Genomic DNA, 22,319 nt, shown 5'->3' with positions numbered 1-22,319 from the left:
AAACATTTTCATATTACGGAGCATGTTAAGATACCAATGTTTTTATTGTATAGCCAATTCAGAATATATCTTAGTTTTTCTGTGAAAATTAGAAGTAATGAAAAAGATTAGGAACAATGTTCAGTACTTTAGGTGATTTTTATCAAAATGTTTACAGTTTGCAGTACTGCAGTAGAACCTACAAGTAAACAGAGTATTTGGTTGTGCCTGCTTGCAACATGTAGTCTATTCTTGAGTAATTTTCCAAGTCAGAGTCATATGATGACTATCAGTGGGTTGGGCTTTTTTCCTTCTTATATCCTTTATGTTACAATATTGATGAATCTCCGTCTCTTATGCCAGAAATATATGAGACTAAAAGTTAGAATCCCAGAGAGTCTGCAGCATAACTCAGCGCTAATGGTTCAAACATTTGTCTTAAAAGTCTTTTTTGACACCACATTGGTAATCAGGTAAAGACTGACAGTAAGGGGAGAAAAGCCATTGTGTATTGGCCAGAATTCCATTCCATTCATATGTCAGCTTCGATATGGTTAAGATTAATTCCGTCTCTAGTTTTATCTAAAAGTGAAATCTGTGCATCTGTCAGTGTTGTGGCGCAGAGCCCTGTGATAGCTCTGCTCTCCTTGCCGGCCACTGCTGCCTTGTGATTTTTTTTTCCCCCTTATCTCTTCACGAAACACATTCTTGTTTACATACCAATATAAGAGTCAGTATATTGGTATGTTTCATTTGAAAAGTTGCTCAGTCTTGATGGAGACTAAGTTGAAATATAAGCTAAAGTAGAGTATAAATTAATTCACTGAAGCCAGGGTTGCAAACTGGCAGCACAGTCTGCCAGTATGATCTGTTTGTCACACTGTTTTAAAAATATTTGAATTAGTTGCAAAAATAATCAATTGACTTCAGGTTTAAAATTGTGTAAATTTCACACGGAAAATCTAGATTTTCTATTTCTCGGGAAAAATGGGAATATATAACACTACTAAACTACTGCTACTAAATTCTAAAGCCTGTGCTCTACTAAATTCTCCTGCAGCAGTAATTTGCTGGAATTTAGGAACTGCTGCCGTTTAAAAAAAACTGTTCACACTGATCTTCTGGCAGTCAATAAACACCTAGTCTATTTCATTCATGAATGTTATCAGCCTGTATCTTGTAGGCATTTGAATTTGCAACCCCTGATGTAAAAGTACAGTCATTTTAGCAACACTATGGCAGTAGGCTTATTAACATGTTTACTCAGCTGTAGCTTAATCACCTCTTCAGTCGAAAGGTATATATTGCATTGTGGTATTTCTACTTTAAATACTTAGCAGCTCATTTCTTGCAACATATTGACTTCTTGATTAGTAGTGTAGTTTTTTAAAAATTGACGTTAAAGTAGAGAAAGGAAAAGTTAGACCAATATATTTTGTCTTTATATAGAGCAATTGCTTATCATGTAATTTGAAAAGGAAATTACCTCATGTATACAAAAGATTCTTCCTTGCTATTTTATTTATCCTTTTTTAATTAGGTGGGTTTAGTGGATTTGGGACACCGTCTACAACAGCAGGTTCTGCATTCAGCTTTTCTGCTCCAGCTAACACGGGCACTACTGGTAAGAGGACATCTTTTTTTTAAATTTTATTTTATTTTGGCTCCGTTGGGTCCTCGTTGCTGTGTGCAGGCTTTCTCTGGTTGTGGTGAGCTGGGGCTACTCTTCGTTGCCGTGCGCGGGATTCTCATTGCGGTGGCTTCTCTTGTTGCAGAGCACAGGATCAATAGATGTGGCTCGCGGGCTCTAGAGCGCAGGCTCAGTAGTTGTGGTGCACGGGCTTAGTTGCTCCACGGCATGTGGGATCTTACCGGATTAGGGCTCGAACCCGTGTCCTCTGCATTGGCAGGTGGATTCTTAACCACTGCACCAAAAGGGAGGCCCAAGAGGACCTCTTATATCATTTATTTGTAGAAGCAAATGAGCTACAAGTCAGCTTTTTTTTTTTTTACGTTAAACAATTTAAATTTTTCATTCAAAGGACTCTTCGGTGGTGCTCAGAACAAAGGTTTTGGATTTGGCACTGGCTTTGGCACAACAGCTGGAACTAGTACTGGTTTAGGTACTGGTTTGGGAACTGGACTTGGATTTGGAGGATTTCATACACAGCAGCAGCAGCAGCAACAAACTAGTAAGTATAAGAGGTTTTCATTTTCAGATATAAAGCCATAACAATGTAGCCAACATTGTTGAGTGCACTGTTGAGAACACTTTAGTGGATATCTTTTTTTTTTTTGGAGGAATTATAAAGTATTCCAAAAGCTACTTCTTGTGTTTATATATGACGATAGCACCTGGGGAAGAGACAGATTGGCATGATTCTGATTATAAGGCCTCTGTGTTTAGTATCATTCCTTTAAAATTTGTTGTTGTTGTTGATAAAAATAACACAAATACAGAAAGCAGCACAGAAGTACAGCTTCGTGAATTGTATATAAGATGAACGCCATTGTAACCACTACCCATGTGAGGAGGTAGATCCTGGCCAGCCACTTCAGAAGCCCACCACATTTTCCTCCTAGTCACTTCCCCATCAGAGGAAATACAGTTTTGCCTTTTGTGTTGATCACCTCCTTTCTTTTCTTTATGGTTTTGTCTTGTATTGTTTAGTTTCATTTGTCTTAAATCTCTGTAAGTTCCCCTTTAAGCTCTTTCTTTTTTATTTATTTTTCAATTTGTTGAAATCAGATCATTTGTCCTGTAGAGGTTGTTAGTCAGAACTTTACTGATTGCATTCCTATTGTATAGTTAAGCATATCCCTTTGTCTGTATTTCTTGTAAATTGGGTTGGATCTAGGGGCTTATTTATGTTGATAGTTCAGGTTTTTGTTTGTTTGCAAGACTACTTTATAGGTAGTGTTTTGTTTTATGTTTGTTTTTTTTTTTTTTTTTTGGTACACGGGCCTCTCACTGCTCTGGCCTCTCCCGTTGCAGAGCGCAGGCTCCGGACGCGCAGGCTCAGCGGCCATGGCTCACGGGCCCAGCCGCTCCGCGGCATGTAGGATCCTCCCGGACCGGGGCATGAACTCATCGGCAGGCGGACTCTTAACCACTGCACCACCAGGGAAGCCTGGTAGTGTTGTATTTTTATCAAGAGGCATATAATGTCTGATTCTCTATTTTTTTGTGATGTTAGCAGCAGCCATTGGTGATCATTACCTAGATCCATTAATTCATTAGAGGTTGTAAAATGGTATTATTCCAGGGCTTTCTTGTGGCACAGTGGTTGGGAGTCTGCCTGCCGATGCAGGGGACACGGGTTCGTGCCCGGTCCGGGAAGATCCCAAGTGCCACAGAGCAGCTGGGCCCGTGAGCCATGGCCGCTGAGCCTGCGCGTCCAGAGTCTGTGCTCCACAACGGGAGAGGCCACAGCAGTGAGAGGCCCGCGTCCCGCCAAAAAAAAAAAGGTATTATTACAACCATCTGATTCCTTTGTCATTTATTTGTTGAAATACTTCTATAAAGAGAAACTTTACCTCATCCACTATTTGGTTGATTCTTTCCCTTTATTCTTAGCTTTCAAAATAAAGAGTTGGTTCCCTATCATTCTCCAAAGGTAACCAATTTTTTTTTATGTCAGGAATTCAAGTATTTAAATTATTTGATATTTTTCAGTCCATTGCAGTTTTCCATATTTATGTTTAAATTGTTCCATTTTTGGCCAGTGTAAGCCTCTTCAGGTTGGTTCCCAGGTCCTTTCAGATGTGTAGAATTAGTCTTTGATAGCTTCCTTACTAGCTGGTGTGGCAGTATGTTCCAGGGTTATCTTGTATGGATTAGTTTATTTAATTACCACAAGAACTCTATGAAATAGAACTCTTGTTACCTCCATTTTATAGGTGAAGAGAGGTAACTGAGAAAATTGTGACTTTTCCATATATCTTCCAAGATGTAGTATAGGAACATAAATTCAAGTTCCTCTCCTTCCTTTGTAATGCTCCTTTTGCTTTTCCATAGTTTGCTACCTCTTAAAATCACTTTTGTTTCATTTTTCTTAGGTAAGTTGATTGATTGGCTGAAATTCACCCTACTCAGTCATTGACGATTAGTAACGTATTAAACATGAATTTCAAGAATTATCTAACCAGTAGGATGAAGATAATAGAATTATTCTTTCTGGTGTTACAATTATATCTTTCTTACTGTCCTCCTGCAACAATAGAAAGTTTGATGGAAATCCAAGTAGTTAAGGAGAAGAAAGGAAAAATGAAGTTTTTTCTTTGTTTCTTGACATAAAGTCTCTTTAACTAGAAGTTATTATAGTTGTGCTTACTCTTGTTAGGAAAAACGGGAATTTGAATCTGGTTCTGTTCATTTTCAGAATGAAAAGGGCTCCTTCTGCTGAGTGTATGTTTTATGTCAGGCACTGGGTATATAAGGTATATGTACCGGATATATAAGGTTGCTCATAGTCTATAAGGAGATAGAATAACAAACATCCAATTAGATAGAATAATAAATATTCAATTATAAAAAGTATATATGTGTGAAAGCACTAAAATAGACCCATCCAAGGTGCTTTGGAATGTAGAGGAAGAGTTGAATCTTAAGGGAATTAGCCAGTTGGATAAAGTCAGAAACGTGTATTCCAGGCAGAGGGAATAACGGTGACAGAGGCACGAATGCATGGCACGGCGTGATGAATTTGGGACCTGCTGTTGAAAGGAGTTTGAGTTTCATCTGCAAAGATTGTGGAGCTTTTGCCTCATTTTTAAAAACTCCTGCTTGTATGAGGTGCTTGCTGTCTGGTTACACCATCTCTGATATGTCTAATCTCTGTTATCTGCTGATTTCCTGGACAGTACCTTTTGTTCATTGAACACTTTGGCAGCTGGCTCTGAGTCCTGCTTTTCTTTCCAACTTGTACTATCAATCTGGGTTATTTTAGCATTCACATGGCTATGTACTCAGATGGCCATACCATCTACCTTTTATTCCAAAGACCTTCTCCATTCCATTTTAGCCACAATTCTTACCTTGGACTTTGGCAACATCTGAAACTGTTCTAATTCCATATTCAATCAATAATCTAATTCCAATCATCAATAATAATCCATAATCAAACATCCCACAACCTATTGCTCTTTTAGCCTGCCTTTTCAACCACTTCCAACATAGCTGTTCTTAGACCTCATTAGGATCTTAGAACACTGACACTTTCTGCTCTTCCATCAGCTCCTTCCTGTCTCACTGTCCTTTCTAATTAGCTTAGAGCCCTTGTCCTTCCATTTCAGTCACTCTTGCCAATATGCTAAACTTCCTTATCCTTGTATCATGTCTGCTGGGAAAAACAACCCCAAGCCTGTGTAAGCCCAACTGTCTGTCTAGATACTGCTTGAGAAAATCATACAGTATGGAAGATTGAATCTCTAAATTCTTAATCACCAACCCAAGTTGGGGCCTCAACATTGCCTGGTAATCCTGTTAAGTTTTTATTTTCAAATTTATCTCCCACTTTCTGTAAGTTATTTTAAACCTTTATTCTCTTCAAATCTCAAAGTTCTCTGTTCTCACTTTTAGTAGATGGCCTTGACCTCTGCTTCAAAGAGAATATAGAATCCCTCCTTGTAATTCCTTCAGTTGCCCACTACCGAATCTTATTTATCTACCTACCGCTGTAACCCATCCTTTTCTCTTTTCACCCGTGCTCTGGATCTCATATCCTCCCACCTTCTGGAGCTCCTTGTGCTGTTGATTATTTTTCCCAGCAGACCCCCACCCCATTCCACCTCTCACCCCCCACCAAAAACAAAGTCTTCAGCTTCTATATCCGAGGATTATTCTCATTCATGTTTCAATGTCTGAAGTTTCTTTTTTCTTAAAACAGAAACAAAAAAATAAAACTACTTTAATTTCACATCTCACTTCAGTTATCTCTTGCTATCACTCTCTTCTCCCCTTCATAAACTACTTGAAATAGATATAGAAGAATGGGATCCCCTGCTGCTGTCTTCTGTTACCTCTTAGCCTACACTAATCTGTTTTCTACTTTCTTTATCCAGTCAAATAGTTATGGTCATTAATCATCTCAAATCCAGTGAACATCCACTGTTCTTTAATTGTGAAAAATTCTAACACAAAAATAGTAAAATGACCCCATGTTGTACCAAGTAGATTCAACATAAGTCAGAACTTGCCACATTTGTTTTATCTATATCCTCCTTCCTCCCCCCCTCCTTTTTTTTTGAATTGCTTAAGTATCAGTACTTTAAAGCAAATCCCAAACATGTCATTTCACCCTTACTTTACTGCTTTATTGTGCTTCTGTCTTTAAAAACATGGAGCCATTCCAACTCACAATTACTAATTCCTTGGTATCATCCTTAATCAGATTTCCCCGTATGTCTCAGTAAAGTTTTCTTTAGTTGGTTTATTTGAATCATGATTTAAACAAGGTCCACATGTTATGTCTCTTAAGCTTCTTTTTAGTATAGAGAATTCATTCCCTGCTTGGGTTTTTTTTAACCCCACTCATGAATTGTTACAGAAACTGGTCCAGTTGTCCTGTGAAATATCCCCCAATCTAGATTTGTTTGTTTCCTTGTAGAATCATTTGACTTTATGCCCCATATTTCTGGTAAATGAAGTTACTTTCAGGTACTTTATTAGATTTAAGTTTGACTTTTTGGCATGAATACTTTGCGGGTGGTGCTGTATGCTTCCTATTGTATCATATTATGAGGCCATCTCTTTTAGAGATGCAAAGATTGATCAGTGGGTTCAGGTGGTGAGAGCCAGTCTGTCTTGTAAAGTTCCCCATCAGTCTTTAACCTAACGGTTTCATTCATTGATGGTCATTGTCTCAATCAGTTATTTTATTAGGAGTTGCAAAATTAGGAGTTAGTGATTTTCTAATTCTGCCCTCTCTTCCACACTGAAAGTCTTCTGTAAAAGTTTTTCTTCATCCCCCCAAGACTGCTTGGTCACCCTGAAATGGAATCTGTATCGGAAAGGCAGGATAAGTTCTTTCTTTTTGACTGACAGTTTTTGTAAGAAGTTGTTGGTGGCCTTATAATTATTTCCATTGGTGTCCAAGGTGTTGAGATTTTTCTGAATTTTTGATTTTTACTTTTAAAAATTATCATTTTGAATGCATGAGATTTAATAAATTGAATGTGTTTGAGTTGGATGCATTCATTATTCTTTTTGATGCTCAAATTGTCACATTTTTGGCCAATGTGAGCCCTCAACTTCAATCATAGTCTGGTCTTTTTTTTCTCTTACCCTATTGTTTAGTACTCCATATTCCTTTTGCCAGCTCATCTTCCCCTCCCTTTTGACACAGAGATTTTGCACATGCTGTTCTTTGATGCTACCCCATGGCCTGGCTGACTACTTCCTTTAGACCTTAGCTGAAGTTCTTATGGGACAGCCTTCTCTTAACCCTCCTGCCCCAAGCTTGATTAGCTCCCTCATTTAGGATTCTCAGAGCCTCTACTTCAACGCACTTATCACAACTGTTAATATTTGTTTGATATGCTCAGTTTGTTTAAAGAACCAGTCTTGTTTACCACCATATCTTTAGTGTTTGCCTCTATGTCTGACACTTAAGGGGTACTCAGTAAATATTTGTTGAATGAATGCATGGTGAATGAATGAATGAAAATATGCATGTATGTATATATGTATGATGTATAAAACCAGGAGATTGTCAGGAAATCTAAGGGAGAAGAGTTTTTCAAGAAGGATGTGTATTCAGTGAAAGTTGAAGATTTTCTTTGAGGATTGAAGGAATGAATAATCAACAGCATGAGGGCCTGAGAAGGTAGAAAGGTGTGAGAAATCTAATATGCTAAGGCTTTAAAAGCGTCTGTTGGATTTTGTTATTTGCGTTTCTCAAATGCCTTCCAGCTAGTGAGCTCTGAGTAGACTAGTGTGGTTGGAATCTAGTGTGAAGTGTAAATTAGTATAGATGATAGTTTGTTAATCTTATTTAAAATTTGAGGGAGATAAAACCTAGGAATTTCTTGTCTGAAGCTACAGAGTGAGCATATAGCAAATCAGGATTCAAGTCTTCTGGCTTCTAATCCACTTCTTTACCATTTTCATAAATGCCCATTTGGGAATTAATAATACTCACATTGAGGGTAACAGCAGCCCCTCTCTAGCCCTGTAGAAGCCCCATTGGCCTTGTGGTACTTGCAATCTTTAAATCTGAAAGAAAACTAAAATTTCATCTAATATAGTGGTCCTAAGACTCAGGTCATTTTGGTATTCATGATTTTTCTTTTATCTACATACCATTTTATTATTAGAGAATTTTCTTTAAATCAATTTACTTTTAAACATTAAATATGTTTATTTTGAAAGGAAAATCCAAAGTATTGCTATCAATGGAAAACCAGTATCACTTGCTATAGCTATTGTTTCTTTATACAGAAACAATAATTGAACTTAAGTCCACAGAAAATATAATAGTGTTAATAAATTCTAGCTAGATACCTTTGCTTTAAGCTCCTAGTCTTAGATTTGTTCTCCCTTTTGTTAAAAAGTGAGATAAGTGATGACACGAGACATTAAAGTCATAACTAGCACCAAACTGAGACTTTAAAAATATATATAATCAGATAATTAAAAGAGAAGTTTTTGTCGTATGATTTAGTCCATCTGGTGACTCAACTGTTGCTTGACAAAATAATTTCATGTACCAAGGTTATTTACTTATCTAGCACTTTGGAAATACTGATCTGATCTAACAACTCAGCCCTTCTTTTATTGGAGAAATTTTAACACAGAATAAGTAACTTGTCCAAAGTTACACAGCCAGCTAAAGCTTTAGCTTAGGATTTGCCCATTTGTTGTTTTTTTTACTATATATTTCTTTGCACTAAGAGAAGGAAATTGTTTATTAAGCTGATATTGACATAACATTGATATGATTCTTTTTGCTAACATTGATATAATGATTCTTTTTGCTTATTTTGTATCCTCGAATTTGTATATATTATACAAATATAACAGTAGTAAAGGTTGTTTAAAAAAAAATTCTGCAACTTCACAGACTTTACCCTTTTTTCGGTGTGGGTCTAATATTAATGTCATGGATCTAAATTGTGTTTAATGGAATTAATTGTATTAAGATGATATCAGAAATGCAAGTTTAACATTATAAGGATTGTTCTAGCATATTACTTTCCTATTATTGCCATAACAAAGCGTCACAAACTTAATGACTTAAGACATATTACCTTACAGTTCTGGAGATCAGAAATCCAGAACTAAATTTCACTGAGCTAAAATCAAGGTGTTGATAGGACTGTGTTACTTCTGGAGGCTGTGGGGAGAATCCATCCACATCCTTGGACATTGCCTTGTCCAGCTTCTAGAGTCTCCATTTCTTAGCTTATATAGCTCCTTCCTCCGTCTTCAAAGCCAGCGGCATAGCATCTTCAAATCTCACTTTGACTCTGACCTCCCTCTTCCCTTTTAAAGAGCCCTTATATTATGTTGAACCCACTCTGATAATCCAGGATAATCTCAGTTTAGTTAATTTAATCACATCTGCAAAGTCCTTTTTGCTGTACAAGGTAACATATTTACAGGTTCTGGGGATTAGGATGTGGATCTCTTGGGGCGGGGGATATTATTCTGCTTACCATGTCTAGGACCTGAATTGATTGATTCTTTTTTTGAAAAACTAATTTTGGGGTACATTTTTAGCATTAGGTGGTCTCTTCAGCCAGCCTACACAAGCTCCTGCCCAGTCCAACCAACTGATAAATACTGCAAGTGCTCTTTCTGCTCCAACACTACTGGGAGATGAGAGAGATGCTATTTTGGCAAAATGGAATCAACTACAGGCCTTTTGGGGAACAGGAAAAGGATATTTCAACAGTAACATTCCACCAGTGGAATTCACACAAGAAAACCCATTTTGCCGTTTTAAGGTATTAATACCGCTTTTGATCTTCACTTTTGAAGAGTATACGAGGAAATGTGATATTTGGATTAAAATAATACTAAGAAAACAATTGCTTGGTTTTTTAGTACTTCTTGAACATGGTACAGTAACACTTTCGTTTTAAAAGTACAGAAACTATAAAATTGAAGTGATTTCTTACATATGTGTGATTGAGATGACTAGAATATGACGGAAGGTGTGACTAGAATGTAATTTATAGCAGGAAAAAATGTTAACAGAGGGGAAATGGTCTGTTTGGCACCTATAAAGGGGAGACCCAAAACTAGAATTTAGTGGTTTTCATCTAATATTGTCCTGGAAAGTACACCCTAACCAGCATATCAGAGTAACTCTTCTGCTTGGCATGTATATGTTGTCACTATTATAGGTGACTGCCAAAGCCAGTACTACAGCAACATAGTATGTTTTCTTTGCTCTGATTCCATGCCTACCAAACAACTTTCTCATTTGAATTTAACTTCTCAGAGATTCTACCTATCAGCCAGTGAGATTTAGGTCAACTTGGTGATGTATTTTTCATTAAAAAATTAACGTATTTCAATCCAGTTTATACGTCAGCCTCTTTTAAGTTTTGTTGGCCTATGTCAGTCTCTTAAACCTAATCAATGTGTACATAGGCTGGTGTTTGGAGTTGCAAGGCTGAGGATCAGACCATTGAACATGGTTAAACAACAGAAAGTGACTAACCTATCTTGTTAGGGAATATCTCTTTATCTCATCACTCTACAAAAAGACAGTATACCTTTTGAGTGTATATAGTTGAAATTTTAATACTTTTGTGTAGTGACTAAGAGGTATATAGTAGACATAGGTTGAATATAACAATTTAATTTTTTTCTTTTTTAATTGATATATTAATATACATATGGTAAAATGCATAATGAACTAATACAGAGTGAATTTAAATTCTTTTTTAAAGTTGCATTATAAGTGGTGATAAAAGAGAAAAAAGGCTTCTGTCTAAGAGTAATTCTTTAGAAAGGTATAGTTTGTCATTTAATATATGTAAAAAAAACTAACCTGTTTCATAAAGTTTTGTGTTACATGAAACCATAAAATAATGTAGACATTGTTTATAGCATTTATAAGTTGACAGTGTTATTATGGTACTTTAAAAGTATTTATTTGGTAAACATTTCTTTATATATCTTGATATAAACTTAGCTTAAGATTCCATGAGTCAGATATATAATAAAGTAAATTACATTTTGGTCCATGACTTTTGCAGTCATTTTTATGGCATGCAGAGTTGTTTCCACAGTGTTCCGAAACACCCAACAATGATGGATATCAAAGTTTTTCAGAGGAAAAAGCTATTTAGTTACTCTGTGGAAGAGGAAATTTTAATTTCTCTCTCTAAGTTTATGTTATTCTTGGGTTAGAAAGTTTCTCTATATAATTGTGTGACCTCTTGGGCACAGAGTTGTGGAAAGAATCATTACATATTCCCTTCATTACCAGACATTAAGCTATTTTCCTTCCCTGTTTTAGCAGATGTTAAGCTGTTAATATTAAACACGTGGTTTGAGATCTGTACATGTTTTTGATATCGTTTGTTTTGTCATTCCACAGGCAGTAGGTTATAGTTGTATGCCCAATAATAAAGATGAAGATGGGCTAGTGGTTTTAGTTTTCAACAAAAAAGAAACAGATATTCGAAGCCAGCAACAGCAGTTGGTAGAATCATTGCATAAAGTTTTGGGAGGAAACCAGACCCTTACTGTAAATGTAGAGGGTATTAAAACATTGCCAGATGATCAGTAAGTATACATTAAATATACTATATATTTATTTCTGTATGCCTTGGTCCAAAGAGAGTGATCAACAGTGTTTTTGTTTCTAAAGCACAAATTAAATCTCAAAGCAGAATATTTCTCAGCTAGTGATTCTTCAGTATTTATAGAAGCATTTGTTTAAAAGCTTTTTTCTTAATCTTGGGTTTCTTATTAGATGCTAGTAATTTCTTAGATTTCTCATTCAGAAACAGGAGGAAACTTAATTATGGCTGTGTGCAAATTAGGGGCCACAAAGACATTGGAATGTTTTAACTGATTACTGTACATGTTCATTCATGGATAAATATGATTAACTTCCCTTGTCCTATGTATAATTATCATGCTTAGTGGCAAGACATTTGCTTTAGGATATCTTGGGTTAGAAGATTTATTGTTATCAGTGAGATACAATAACTGAAATCAGATTTTACTTTTTGGACTAAGTTGCAATGAAGCAACCCATAAACTTCAATGGAATCTCCAAAGTACTTCTCAATTCTGGGGAAAAAAAAATAACATTTACATAGGACTTTGCAGCTAAGCATACCTTTTATAAATAATATCTTACTTGCCTACCTCATTTTAACTTTATTTAGCACCCTTTAATTTAGAAGGGTGCTTCTGAATTCAGCTAGCACCCTTCTAAAATCACATGCTGCATTGATATTTGTGGCTGTAAGTTATGTGCTCCATATTTTATAACTTGGTTATCTTTCCCCCAGGACAGAAGTTGTCATTTATGTTGTTGAGCGTTCTCCAAATGGTACTTCAAGAAGAGTTCCAGCTACAACACTATATGCCCATTTTGAACAAACCAATATAAAAACACAGTTGCAGCAACTTGGTGTAACCCTTTCTATGACTAGAACAGAACTTTCTCCTGCACAGATCAAACAGCTTTTACAGAATCCTCCTGCTGGTATGTTTCCAGAGTCATGGAGTTGAGGAAATGAAAAATTTAGAAATACATGCTTCCTCTATTTTTGGAGGTGTTGCTTGGTTATTAATATTAATAACATCAGTGTCAGCTTATTGTGTCTGCTTATTTGGGACATAGTTTTGAATGTTTTTATTGTATTCATTCATTTAGTTTTTTCTATTATATAGCTAATATGTTTGTTAGAAATGTGGGCAATGATGAACTAAAGAAAAATAGTCCATACTCCATCTACCCAAAGACAATGTAATCTTAGTATTTTATTTTTGTCTAGCTTATCTCTTTTTTTTTTTTTGTGGTATGCGGGCCTCTCACTGTTGTGGCCTCTCCCGTTGCGGAGCACAGGCTCCGGACGCGCAGGCTCCGGACGCGCAGGCTCAGCGGCCGTGGCTCACGAGCCCAGCCGCTCCGCGGCATGTGGGATCCTCCCAGACCGGGGCATGAACCCGTGTCCCCTGCATCGGCAGGCGGATTCTCAACCACTGCGCCACCAGGGAAGCCCTAGCTTATCTCTTATTTTAACTAAGTATTCAAGTAAAACCTGAATGTGTTCTCACCATAAAAGTTTCTAGATTGACTGTGTGATCTTTACTTCTCTTCCATAGAAGTAACTATTATCAATAATTTATTGAACTTTATTAATCCTGTATCTGTAATTTTAATGTAAGCATATGTATACTAAGTCCTTCAAAAAAGTATTCTGCACTATACATTTACTGCAACCTGCCTTTTTACTTATAGTATTTCTTAGTATTTTCCATGTCAGTACATAAAGATAAATCTTATTCTTTTTATTATTTTTTTTTTTTTATTTTTTTTTTTTTTTGTGGTATGCGGGCCTCACTGTTGTGGCCTCTCCCGTTGTGGAGCACAGGCTCCGGACGCTCAGGCTCAGCGGCCATGGCTCACGGGCCCAGCCGCTCCGCGGCATGTGGGATCTTCCCAGACCGGGGCACGAACCCGTGTCCCCTGCATCGGCAGGCGGATTCTCAACCACTGCGCCACCAGGGAAGCCCAATCTTATTCTTTTTAAAAGCTGCGTGGAATACTGTGGATATACCTTACTGAATTTAACCTCTAAGTTGTTTCTACCTTTTACTATTATAAACTATGCAACAATTAACATCCTTGTAAATATGTCTTAGAACACATAAGCATGTATTTTTTTAAAATAATCTCTGGGGCTTCCCTGGTGGCGCAGTGGTTGAGAATCCGCCTGCCGATGCAGGAGACACGGGTTCGTGCCCGGGTCCGGGAAGATCCCACATGCCGCGGAGCCGCTGGGCCCGTGAGCCATGGCCACTGAGCCTGCGCGTTGGGAGCCTGTGCTCCGCAACGGGAGAGACCACAACAGTGAGAGGCCCGCGTACCGCAAAAAAAAAAAAAAAAAAAAAAAAAAAAAAAAAATAATCTCTGGTACTGAAATTTTTGAGTCAAGATTATGTATACAGTCAGCCCTCTGTATCTGGGAGTTCCACATCTGCAGGTTCTGCATTTGCACATTCAACTAACCACAGCTCCAAAATAGGAGAAAAAGATTTTATGAAGTTCCAAAAAACAAAATTTGAATTGCTGCGCCTTGACAGCTATTTACAAAGCATTTACATTGTATTAGATATTATAAGTAACCTGCAAATGATTTAAAGTGTATGGTAGGATGGGTGTAGATTATATGCAAATACTACACTATTTTTTTACAAGGGACTTGAGCATCCCCAAGGAGTGGGGTGGGCCTGAACCCTATCCTCTGTGGATGCCAGAGGGATGACTGTACATAACATATTGTTAGAACTGCCAAATGGCTCTCGAGGGGAAGTTCTACCATTTACATTCATAACAGGAATGTATTACGTTTCCTCATATTTTTAATTTTTCTAATGTTTTCTCATTCTGCTCTATTTTTGCCAAAAATGGAGATTATCAGTCTTTAATTTTGCCACTCTGATGGCAAAAATTAATACTTATTTTCATTTGCATTTCCCTGATTACTACTAAAGTTGACTACTTTTTGTATGTTTATTAGTTCCATGTTTATAATTTTGTGAATTACCTATTCATGTCGTTTGCCCATTTTCTGTTAAATTTTTTGTCTTTCTGATTTAGAGGAGCTCTTTCTATATTCTGGAGGGTAATCTATTACCCTATAGGTTATAGATATTTGCTTTCAAGTCCTTTTTTTTTTTTTTTTTTTTTTAGCTTTATCCTACAATTTTTTGTTGTGGTGGTCATATTTGACAATAATTTTTCATTACAGCTTCTAGGTTTTGTGTCTTACTTTAGCAGGGCTTTCCCCATACAAATATTATAAAAATGGAAAATAGTTCCTTTCAGAAAAAAATATTTCTTCTTTGTGGTAGGTGTTGATCCAATAATCTGGGAACAAGCCAAGGTGGATAACCCTGATTCTGAAAAGTAAGTGTATTTTCATCTTGCTTTCATATAAGAACTAATATTTACTACCAGGGAAGCAAACAAATGCAAGCTGTTAACTATAATTCTTACATTCGAGGTGAGTTTATTTTCCTTTTCATTGCTTTTTAAAGAATGTTGATTATGTTAAAGCAGCATAGTGTGGTAAAAACATTAAAATCTGACTACTAGTGCTCTAATTATATATTTGCATTTAATAATGCCGTTTTTGAACAAACTGTATTTCCTCATTCATAAAATAAGGAGGTTAGATGATATCTCTGTGGTGTAACATTGTTGATTTCATAGTCATATGAACCCTTTGAACCCTAGAAATATAGTGAAATTACATGGGTGTTATTATGAAAACCTTACCGTGTATTTTGTAATAATAGGTTTAGGTCTGAAAATTGACCACTTGTATTTCTTCAGGTTAATTCCTGTACCAATGGTGGGTTTCAAAGAACTTCTTCGAAGACTGAAGGTTCAAGATCAGATGACTAAGCAGCATCAGACCAGATTAGATGTAAGAATCTAGCTTCCTTCTCTGGCCCTAGGAGTAGTATAGGGGTTACAGACCCTTCTTTTTACCATGTGTTTTTAGTTACTGTTCTGTCATAGGGGAGATAGTATAGTATATACTGCAAATTAACAGTTACACTTTTATATAACTTCTTTATTATGGAGCCTCCAAAATCATGTAAATCTAACAATGTTAAATCATGTAAATTTAACAATGAATTTAGAATTGTTGGCTTTTTTAATATAATATAAATTTATTTATTTATTTATTTTTGGCTGCATTGGGTCTTCGTTGCTGTGTGCGGGCTTTCTCTAGTTGCGGCAAGTGGGGCTACTCTTCTTTGTGGTGCATGGTCTTCTCATTGCGGTGGCTTCTCTTCTTGCGGAGCACAGGCTCTAGGTGCACAGGCTTCAGTAGTTGTGGCTCGTGGGCTCTAGAACACAGGCTCAGTAGCTGTGGCGCACGGACTTAGTTGCTTTACGGCATGTGGTATCTTCCTGGACCAGGGCTCGAACCTGTGTCCCCTGCATTGGCAGGCGGATTCTTAACCACTGTGCCACCAGGGAAGTCCCAGAATTGTTGGCTTTAACAGATTAATTAGACTGTTATTTTCAATTTCAGCCAGAGAATGCATATTATTTTATTAAACACTTTTGAAAATGAAGGCTACAATTATGATTATGTTGTCATAGTGTATTATAATTTGTAGGTTAATGAAGCAAATTTAAATTATTGAATGCTTAAATCTACTTAATATTTTATGAAGTAGACTTTGGTAATCAAATGCCTAAAGGTGCTTAGATGTCACCTCCATGTTCTCTTATATGGAATTCCTCATTAGATATTCATTTGGACTCTGAGTAATGAAAAGCTCACTGTTTTATGAAGCAATCCATTTCATTGTCAGCTCTAATTGATACAAGTTCTTTCTTACATTGACCCAGAATCTGCCTTGCTATAATTTACACCCGTTTTCTCTGGCATGTTTTGTAGGTAATCACTGTGCTCCTATGATAGCCCTGCAGGTATTTGAATTTCATAATCATTCTTCCTTTTTTTTTTTTTTTGGCAGTTCGTGGGCCTCTCACTGCTGTGGCCTCTCCCGTTCTGGAGCAGAGGCTCCGGACGCACAGGCCCAGTGGTCATGGCTCACGGGCCCAGCTGCTCTGCAGCATGTGGGATCCTCCTGGACCGGGGCACGAACCCGTGTCCCCTGCATTGGCAGGTAGACTCTCAATCACTGCGCCACCAGGGAAGCCCCATTCTTCCTTTTTAGTAGTATTTTCTCTGGCTAAAAATTCCAGCATTTTTAAAAAATGTGACATGATATCCAGGCCTTATTATCTTAGGCTGGATACACTGAATTTATTTGGCATCACTTTTAAAATGAGTTGTCCATAGTACTATGAATGGGGTGTGACCAAAGTTCTTCAAAGTAAAGCCAAAGAAGCTATTATTTCTCTTTATTTTTATCAGTCTTGCTAGAGGTTTGTCAATTTTATTGATCTTTTCAAAGAACAAATTCTTGGTTTCATTGGTTTTTTTCTTCTGATTTTCTGTTTACAGTTTTGTAACCTTTTGCTCTTAACCATTTCCTTTATTCTGTTTGCTTTGGGTTTTTCTCTTCTTTTTCTAGTTTTTTAAGGTAGCAGCTTAGGTTATTGAGATTTCTAAAAAGGGCATTTGATGCTATTAATTGCCTTCTAAGCGCTGCTTTATCTGAATCCCCCAAATTTTGATAATGTTCTATGTGTCATCTTTGATTCATTAAAAATATTTTCTAATTTCCCTTGAGTGTTCTATTTGACTATTGGATTTTTCTGACTAATGGATTATTTAGACTTGTTTCATATTCAAGTGTCTGGAGATTACTCTGTTACTCTATTATTATCTAGTCTAATTCTGTTATGGTCAGAGAACTTTGTATGATTTCAATTCTTTTAACTTTGTAAAGGTTTTTTTAAATAAATAAATTTATTTATTTATTTATTTTGGCTGCACTGGGTCTTCGTTGCTGCACGCGGGCTTTCTCTAGTTGTGGTGAGCGGGGTCTACTCTTTGTTGCGGTGCGCGGGCTTCTCACTGCGGTGGCTTCTCTTTTTGTGGAGCATGGGCTCCAAGTGCATGGGCTTCAGTAGTTGTGGCACACGGGCTCAGTAGTTGTGGCTCGCAGGCTCTAGAGCACAGGCTCAGTAGTTGTGGTGCATGGGCTTAGTTGTTCCATGGCATGTGAGATCTTCCAGGACTAGGACTTGAACCCATGTCCCCTGAATTGGCAGGCAGATTCTTAACCACTGCGCCACCAGGGAAGTCCTTAACTTTGTAAAGGTTTTTAACCGACATGCCTACATGCCTACGAAAAGAATGTGGATTCTGCTATTCTTGGGAGTTTTCTGTTAATGTCAATGAGATCCATTGGATAGATTGTTCAGTTTTTCTATATTCTTACTGATTTTTCTGTCTACTAGTTCTATTGTAAGAGGAGAGTTGAAGTCTCCAGCTACAATTGTGGATTTGTCTTTTTCTCCTTTCATATATTTTGAAGGTTTGCTGCTAAGTACCTAAGTATCTAGGATTGTTACTTTTTTTGGCATATATACTTTTTATTCTTCCATAATGTTCCTCTTTATCCCTGGGAATCCTCTTTGCTCAGAAGTCTACTTTCTCTGATATTAACATAAAGCCACTCTAGCTTTCTTTTTTTTTTTTTTTTTTTTTTTGCGGCATGCGGGCCTCTCACTGCTGTGGCCTCTCCCGTTGCGGAGCACAGGCTCCGGACGCACAGGCTCAGCGGCCATGGCTCACGGGCTTAGTTGCTCCGCGGCATGTGGGATCTTCCCGGACCAGGGCACGAACCCGTGTCTCCTGCATCGGCAGGCGGACTCTCAACCACTGCGCCACCAGGGAAGCCCTCTAGCTTTCTTTTGATTAGTGTTTGTATGGTATGTCTTTCTCCATCCTTTTACTTTTAACCTACGTTTATATTTGAAGTACATTTTCTGTAGACAGCATAAAATTTAGATTTAGACCTACAATCTTATTGTTAACTGTTCACTCTGTTTTTCCTTCCTCTCTTTCCTCTTTTTTGCATTCTTCTGGGTTATTTGGATATTTTTTTGTATTGTTTTTAATTTATTCTCATTTCAACTCTCAGTTTTTTTAGTGGTTGCTCGAGGGCAGTAGTTCTCATTGGGGGTTGTGGTGGTGGTGATTTTGTCCCCCAGGACACATTTGGCAGTATCTGGAGACTTCTTTGGTTGTTACAGCTGGAGGGTTGGGGGGGATGCTACAGGCATCTCGTGGGTAGAAGCCAGGATTCTGATAAGTATCCTACAGTGTACAGAACAGTAGCACTCCAACAAAGAATTATCTGGCCTGAATTAATAGTGTTAAAACTGAGAAACTCTTTTCTAGATACCATAATGTATTTCCTTGCACTAGAGCTAGAGCTGGGTTTTAACACAGCCCAAAACTTTCAGATTTGGGGCTGTGTTGAAACCAAACTTGGGGGGCTGCCAGAGAGGAAAATAATGGTAAACTCACCACTAGTTCAGTGGTACTTCAAATTCATGTCTTCTTCCTCCTGCCACTTTTCATTTTTCAGAGTCCTCAGGTAGTTGCCCATGCATTCTGTTCATTTTACCGCTGTCTTCAACAGGAGAGATAGAATGGCATGTACCTAGTCTATCTTGTCCAGTTTTTCTATTGGGCGTCATATCTTTTCTTTTGGAATTTCAGGAGTTTATTATTTATTATAGATTTTAACCCCTAGTCTGTTTATAACATTTTAAATATCTCCTCCTTTTCTCATCTCTCTGCTAACTCTGTCTTTAGTGTCCATAGTTGAACAGCAAACCTTTATTTTGTTGTTGTTGTTGATTTACAATGCTGTGTTGATTTCTACTATACAGCAAAGTGATTCAGTTTTACATATATATACATTGTTTTTCATATTCTTTTCCATTATGGTTTATCACAGGATATTGAATATAGTTCCCTGTGCTATACAGTAGGATCTTGTTGTTTATGAAAACCTTAATTTTAATGTAATGATATCCATTGGTTTATTTTGGCCTTGTGTTTTCTTTTTTGGGAATTTGCTTAAGAATTCATTCCTCACCCAAGGTCTTAGAGTCTCCTTTTTTTTTTCTATTATTTTAGACTTTAACCTTTCACATTTGAGTCTGTCCTCATGGAGTTCACTTTATATATACTAAGTGATACGAACCCAACTTTTTCTAAATAGTGGGTCAATGTCATTCACAAAAAAGCTATTTTCCTCAATGATTTATCAAAGCATTTATCAAACCAAGTTCCCATATATATGTGATGTAGTCTGTTCTTAAATCAGTTTCACATTTTTTTACTCTTATGGCTTTGTAGTATATCTTAAATATATGTGGTAGAGTGAATCTCCAATCTTCGTTCTTTTCAAATTTTTAAGCTCTTTATGGATCTTCATTCTATAACAGTTTTAGAATGAGTTTGTCAAAATGCTAGAATTTTAGTTGGAATTGCATTAAATATATAATTTGTAGATAATTGAATCGTAATAATATTAAATTATTCCATCATGAACATGTTGTTTCTTTACTCATTGAGGTCTCTTGTGTCCTTTGTAACAGTTTTAAAATAACCTCTTTAAAAATCATAGGCATTTTTTCTTGGTTAATTCCTAGACTGTTTTAGTGTTTGTCAATAAATACTGGGAGTGGTAACATTTCTCTTTTTTTTCAGTATCGCTGGTATAGAAGAATAATTACTCTTTTTGTCTAGAAGCCCTGCCAACTTTTCAAAACTGAGATGGGGAGGGTGCCTGGGTTACATAATATAAAATATGGTCACCTAATTTTGTCTCTTCAACATGGCCTGGCATTGTAAAGTTTCCTTAAAAGGTGACATGTGTAGGCAGACATGCTAAAATATGTCTTGTACAATCTTCTTACCCTCTTAACTTATAACATCTCAATATAAGCCAGTGTCTTAGAATGATTAATTATGATAGGAAGAATAATGGGGTTAATTTTGATTGGGAAGCTATAATAAAATGGGATTTTAACTCACTCTGTACGGTTAAGATTTTCATAAGGTGGGACAGTAGGATTTCAGGCTAGGGAAAGAGCAAATCAAAGATCCAGAGACATAAAAATGTCTTCAGTTGTGTAATTAATATCCTTCCTTTTCCCCTCCACTGTGAGCATATCCCTCCATAATATTCTGTTACAGTTGATATTGGACTATATACTATATTTTAGGCCCCTCCTGCATGTCACTTTATAGATCTTAACTTTTTCAATTAATGGCCTGGTTGTTGGCCCTGTTCTACAGTATTACTTCAAGTTCCTTAATTATTTCTTAAGTATATTATTTTTCTATACACTTTGCTTTGTCACAATTTTCTGGAGCTCTAAAGAAAATTTTGAATGGTACTTTTTAATTTTTAGCTGTACAAAAGGAAGAAATATAAAAGGAGATTTAAAGGAAAAGAGTTTATATTTTGAAAGATGAATCTTAGGCTCATTTTTTGCATATAGGTAAACCTAATAAATAGTTGTGATACCTATATTTGATTTACCTTAAAAAATTTTTTTTTAAAAAAACAGATCATATCTGAAGATATTGGTGAATTACAGAAGAATCAAACTACAACTATGGCCAAAATTGCACAATACAAGAGGAAACTCATGGACCTTTCCCATAGAACCTTACAGGTAGTAATTTGGACTTTTTTCCAACATTTATAAGACTGTATACATGATGGAAATGCTAAATATGGATTTTTGCAATAGAAAAAAACAGACTAAAAGGAAATAACAATAATAGTCTGAAACTGAAAGTACCAAATTTTCTCATTAAAACCTGGAGGTTGGAGGAGAGATCTTACAGGACTGGGTGAAGAACGTGAAAATATCCTAAAATTAGCATTTTATTGAGACGGTGGGGGGAAAGCAGTGAAAAAAAATCATCTTGGTGCAAGAAAACTATGCATCAGATCATTAATATCTGGTTTTCATAAAAATAGTAGAAAAATAGTTTTCATTTTGAGTGCTAGAAAAGGGAGTGTAACTGTTAATGAATGAAAAACAATAGAACTTGCAAATTAACAAGAGAAAGTAAAAGAATGAATAGCGACAAAAGTTGAAATTATCATGAAAACAAACATATAGCAGAATCAAAGGGATACAGCAAAAGCTGCACTCAGGACAATTTATAACCTTAAAAAATCTTCATTTTTAAAAGTACAAATGCAAAAAGTAAAGAACTTAGTACTGATCTTAAGTTAGAAAAATACTATCGATAAGCCAACAGAAACCAATAAGAGAGACATAAAGATAAAGTGAAATAAGTAAAACAAAAAAATTAATCATAATAGAAAGATTAAATGGAAAAGCTGTTTCTTTGAAAAGACCATTAAGGGACTTCCCTGGTGGCCCAGTGGCTAAGACTTCCATGTTCCCAATGCAGGGGGCCTGGGTTTGATCCCTGGTCAGGGAACTATATTCCATATGCTGCAGCTACGGGTTCGCATGCTGCAACTAAAAGATCCCACATGCTGCAACTAAAAGATTCTGCACGCTGCAACTAAGACCCGGCACAGCCAAATAAGTAAATAATTTAAGAAAAAAAAAAGGCCATTAAAATGGTGAAACAGTCTGAAGAAGGAAAAAAAGACTCATCTCATGAGCCTGAAGAAGGTATAGAAAAATTAGAAG

General features: G+C 36.6%; 1 protein-coding gene across 2 annotated transcripts in view; it reads left to right on the top strand.

Moving 5' to 3' along the window:
* NUP54 (nucleoporin 54) overlaps positions 1–22,319 on the top strand; it is a 39,390-nt gene that overhangs the window by 2,486 nt on the left and 14,585 nt on the right. For both annotated transcript variants that reach the window (XM_059066872.2, XM_067035850.1), the window contains 8 exons: positions 1,520–1,603; positions 2,022–2,171; positions 9,701–9,927; positions 11,535–11,722; positions 12,460–12,656; positions 15,032–15,086; positions 15,516–15,609; positions 21,210–21,317. In XM_059066872.2, the coding sequence (XP_058922855.1) occupies positions 1,520–1,603; positions 2,022–2,171; positions 9,701–9,927; positions 11,535–11,722; positions 12,460–12,656; positions 15,032–15,086; positions 15,516–15,609; positions 21,210–21,317 (1,103 nt within the window). The remainder of the gene's footprint in view (positions 1–1,519; positions 1,604–2,021; positions 2,172–9,700; positions 9,928–11,534; positions 11,723–12,459; positions 12,657–15,031; positions 15,087–15,515; positions 15,610–21,209; positions 21,318–22,319) is intronic.

Source organism: Kogia breviceps, chromosome 6 (genome assembly GCF_026419965.1).
Source record: "Kogia breviceps isolate mKogBre1 chromosome 6, mKogBre1 haplotype 1, whole genome shotgun sequence".
Lineage (NCBI taxonomy): Eukaryota > Metazoa > Chordata > Mammalia > Artiodactyla > Physeteridae > Kogia > Kogia breviceps.
The sequence above is the reverse complement of the archived record's forward strand: the minus strand, read 5'-3'. Positions and strand labels throughout refer to the sequence as shown.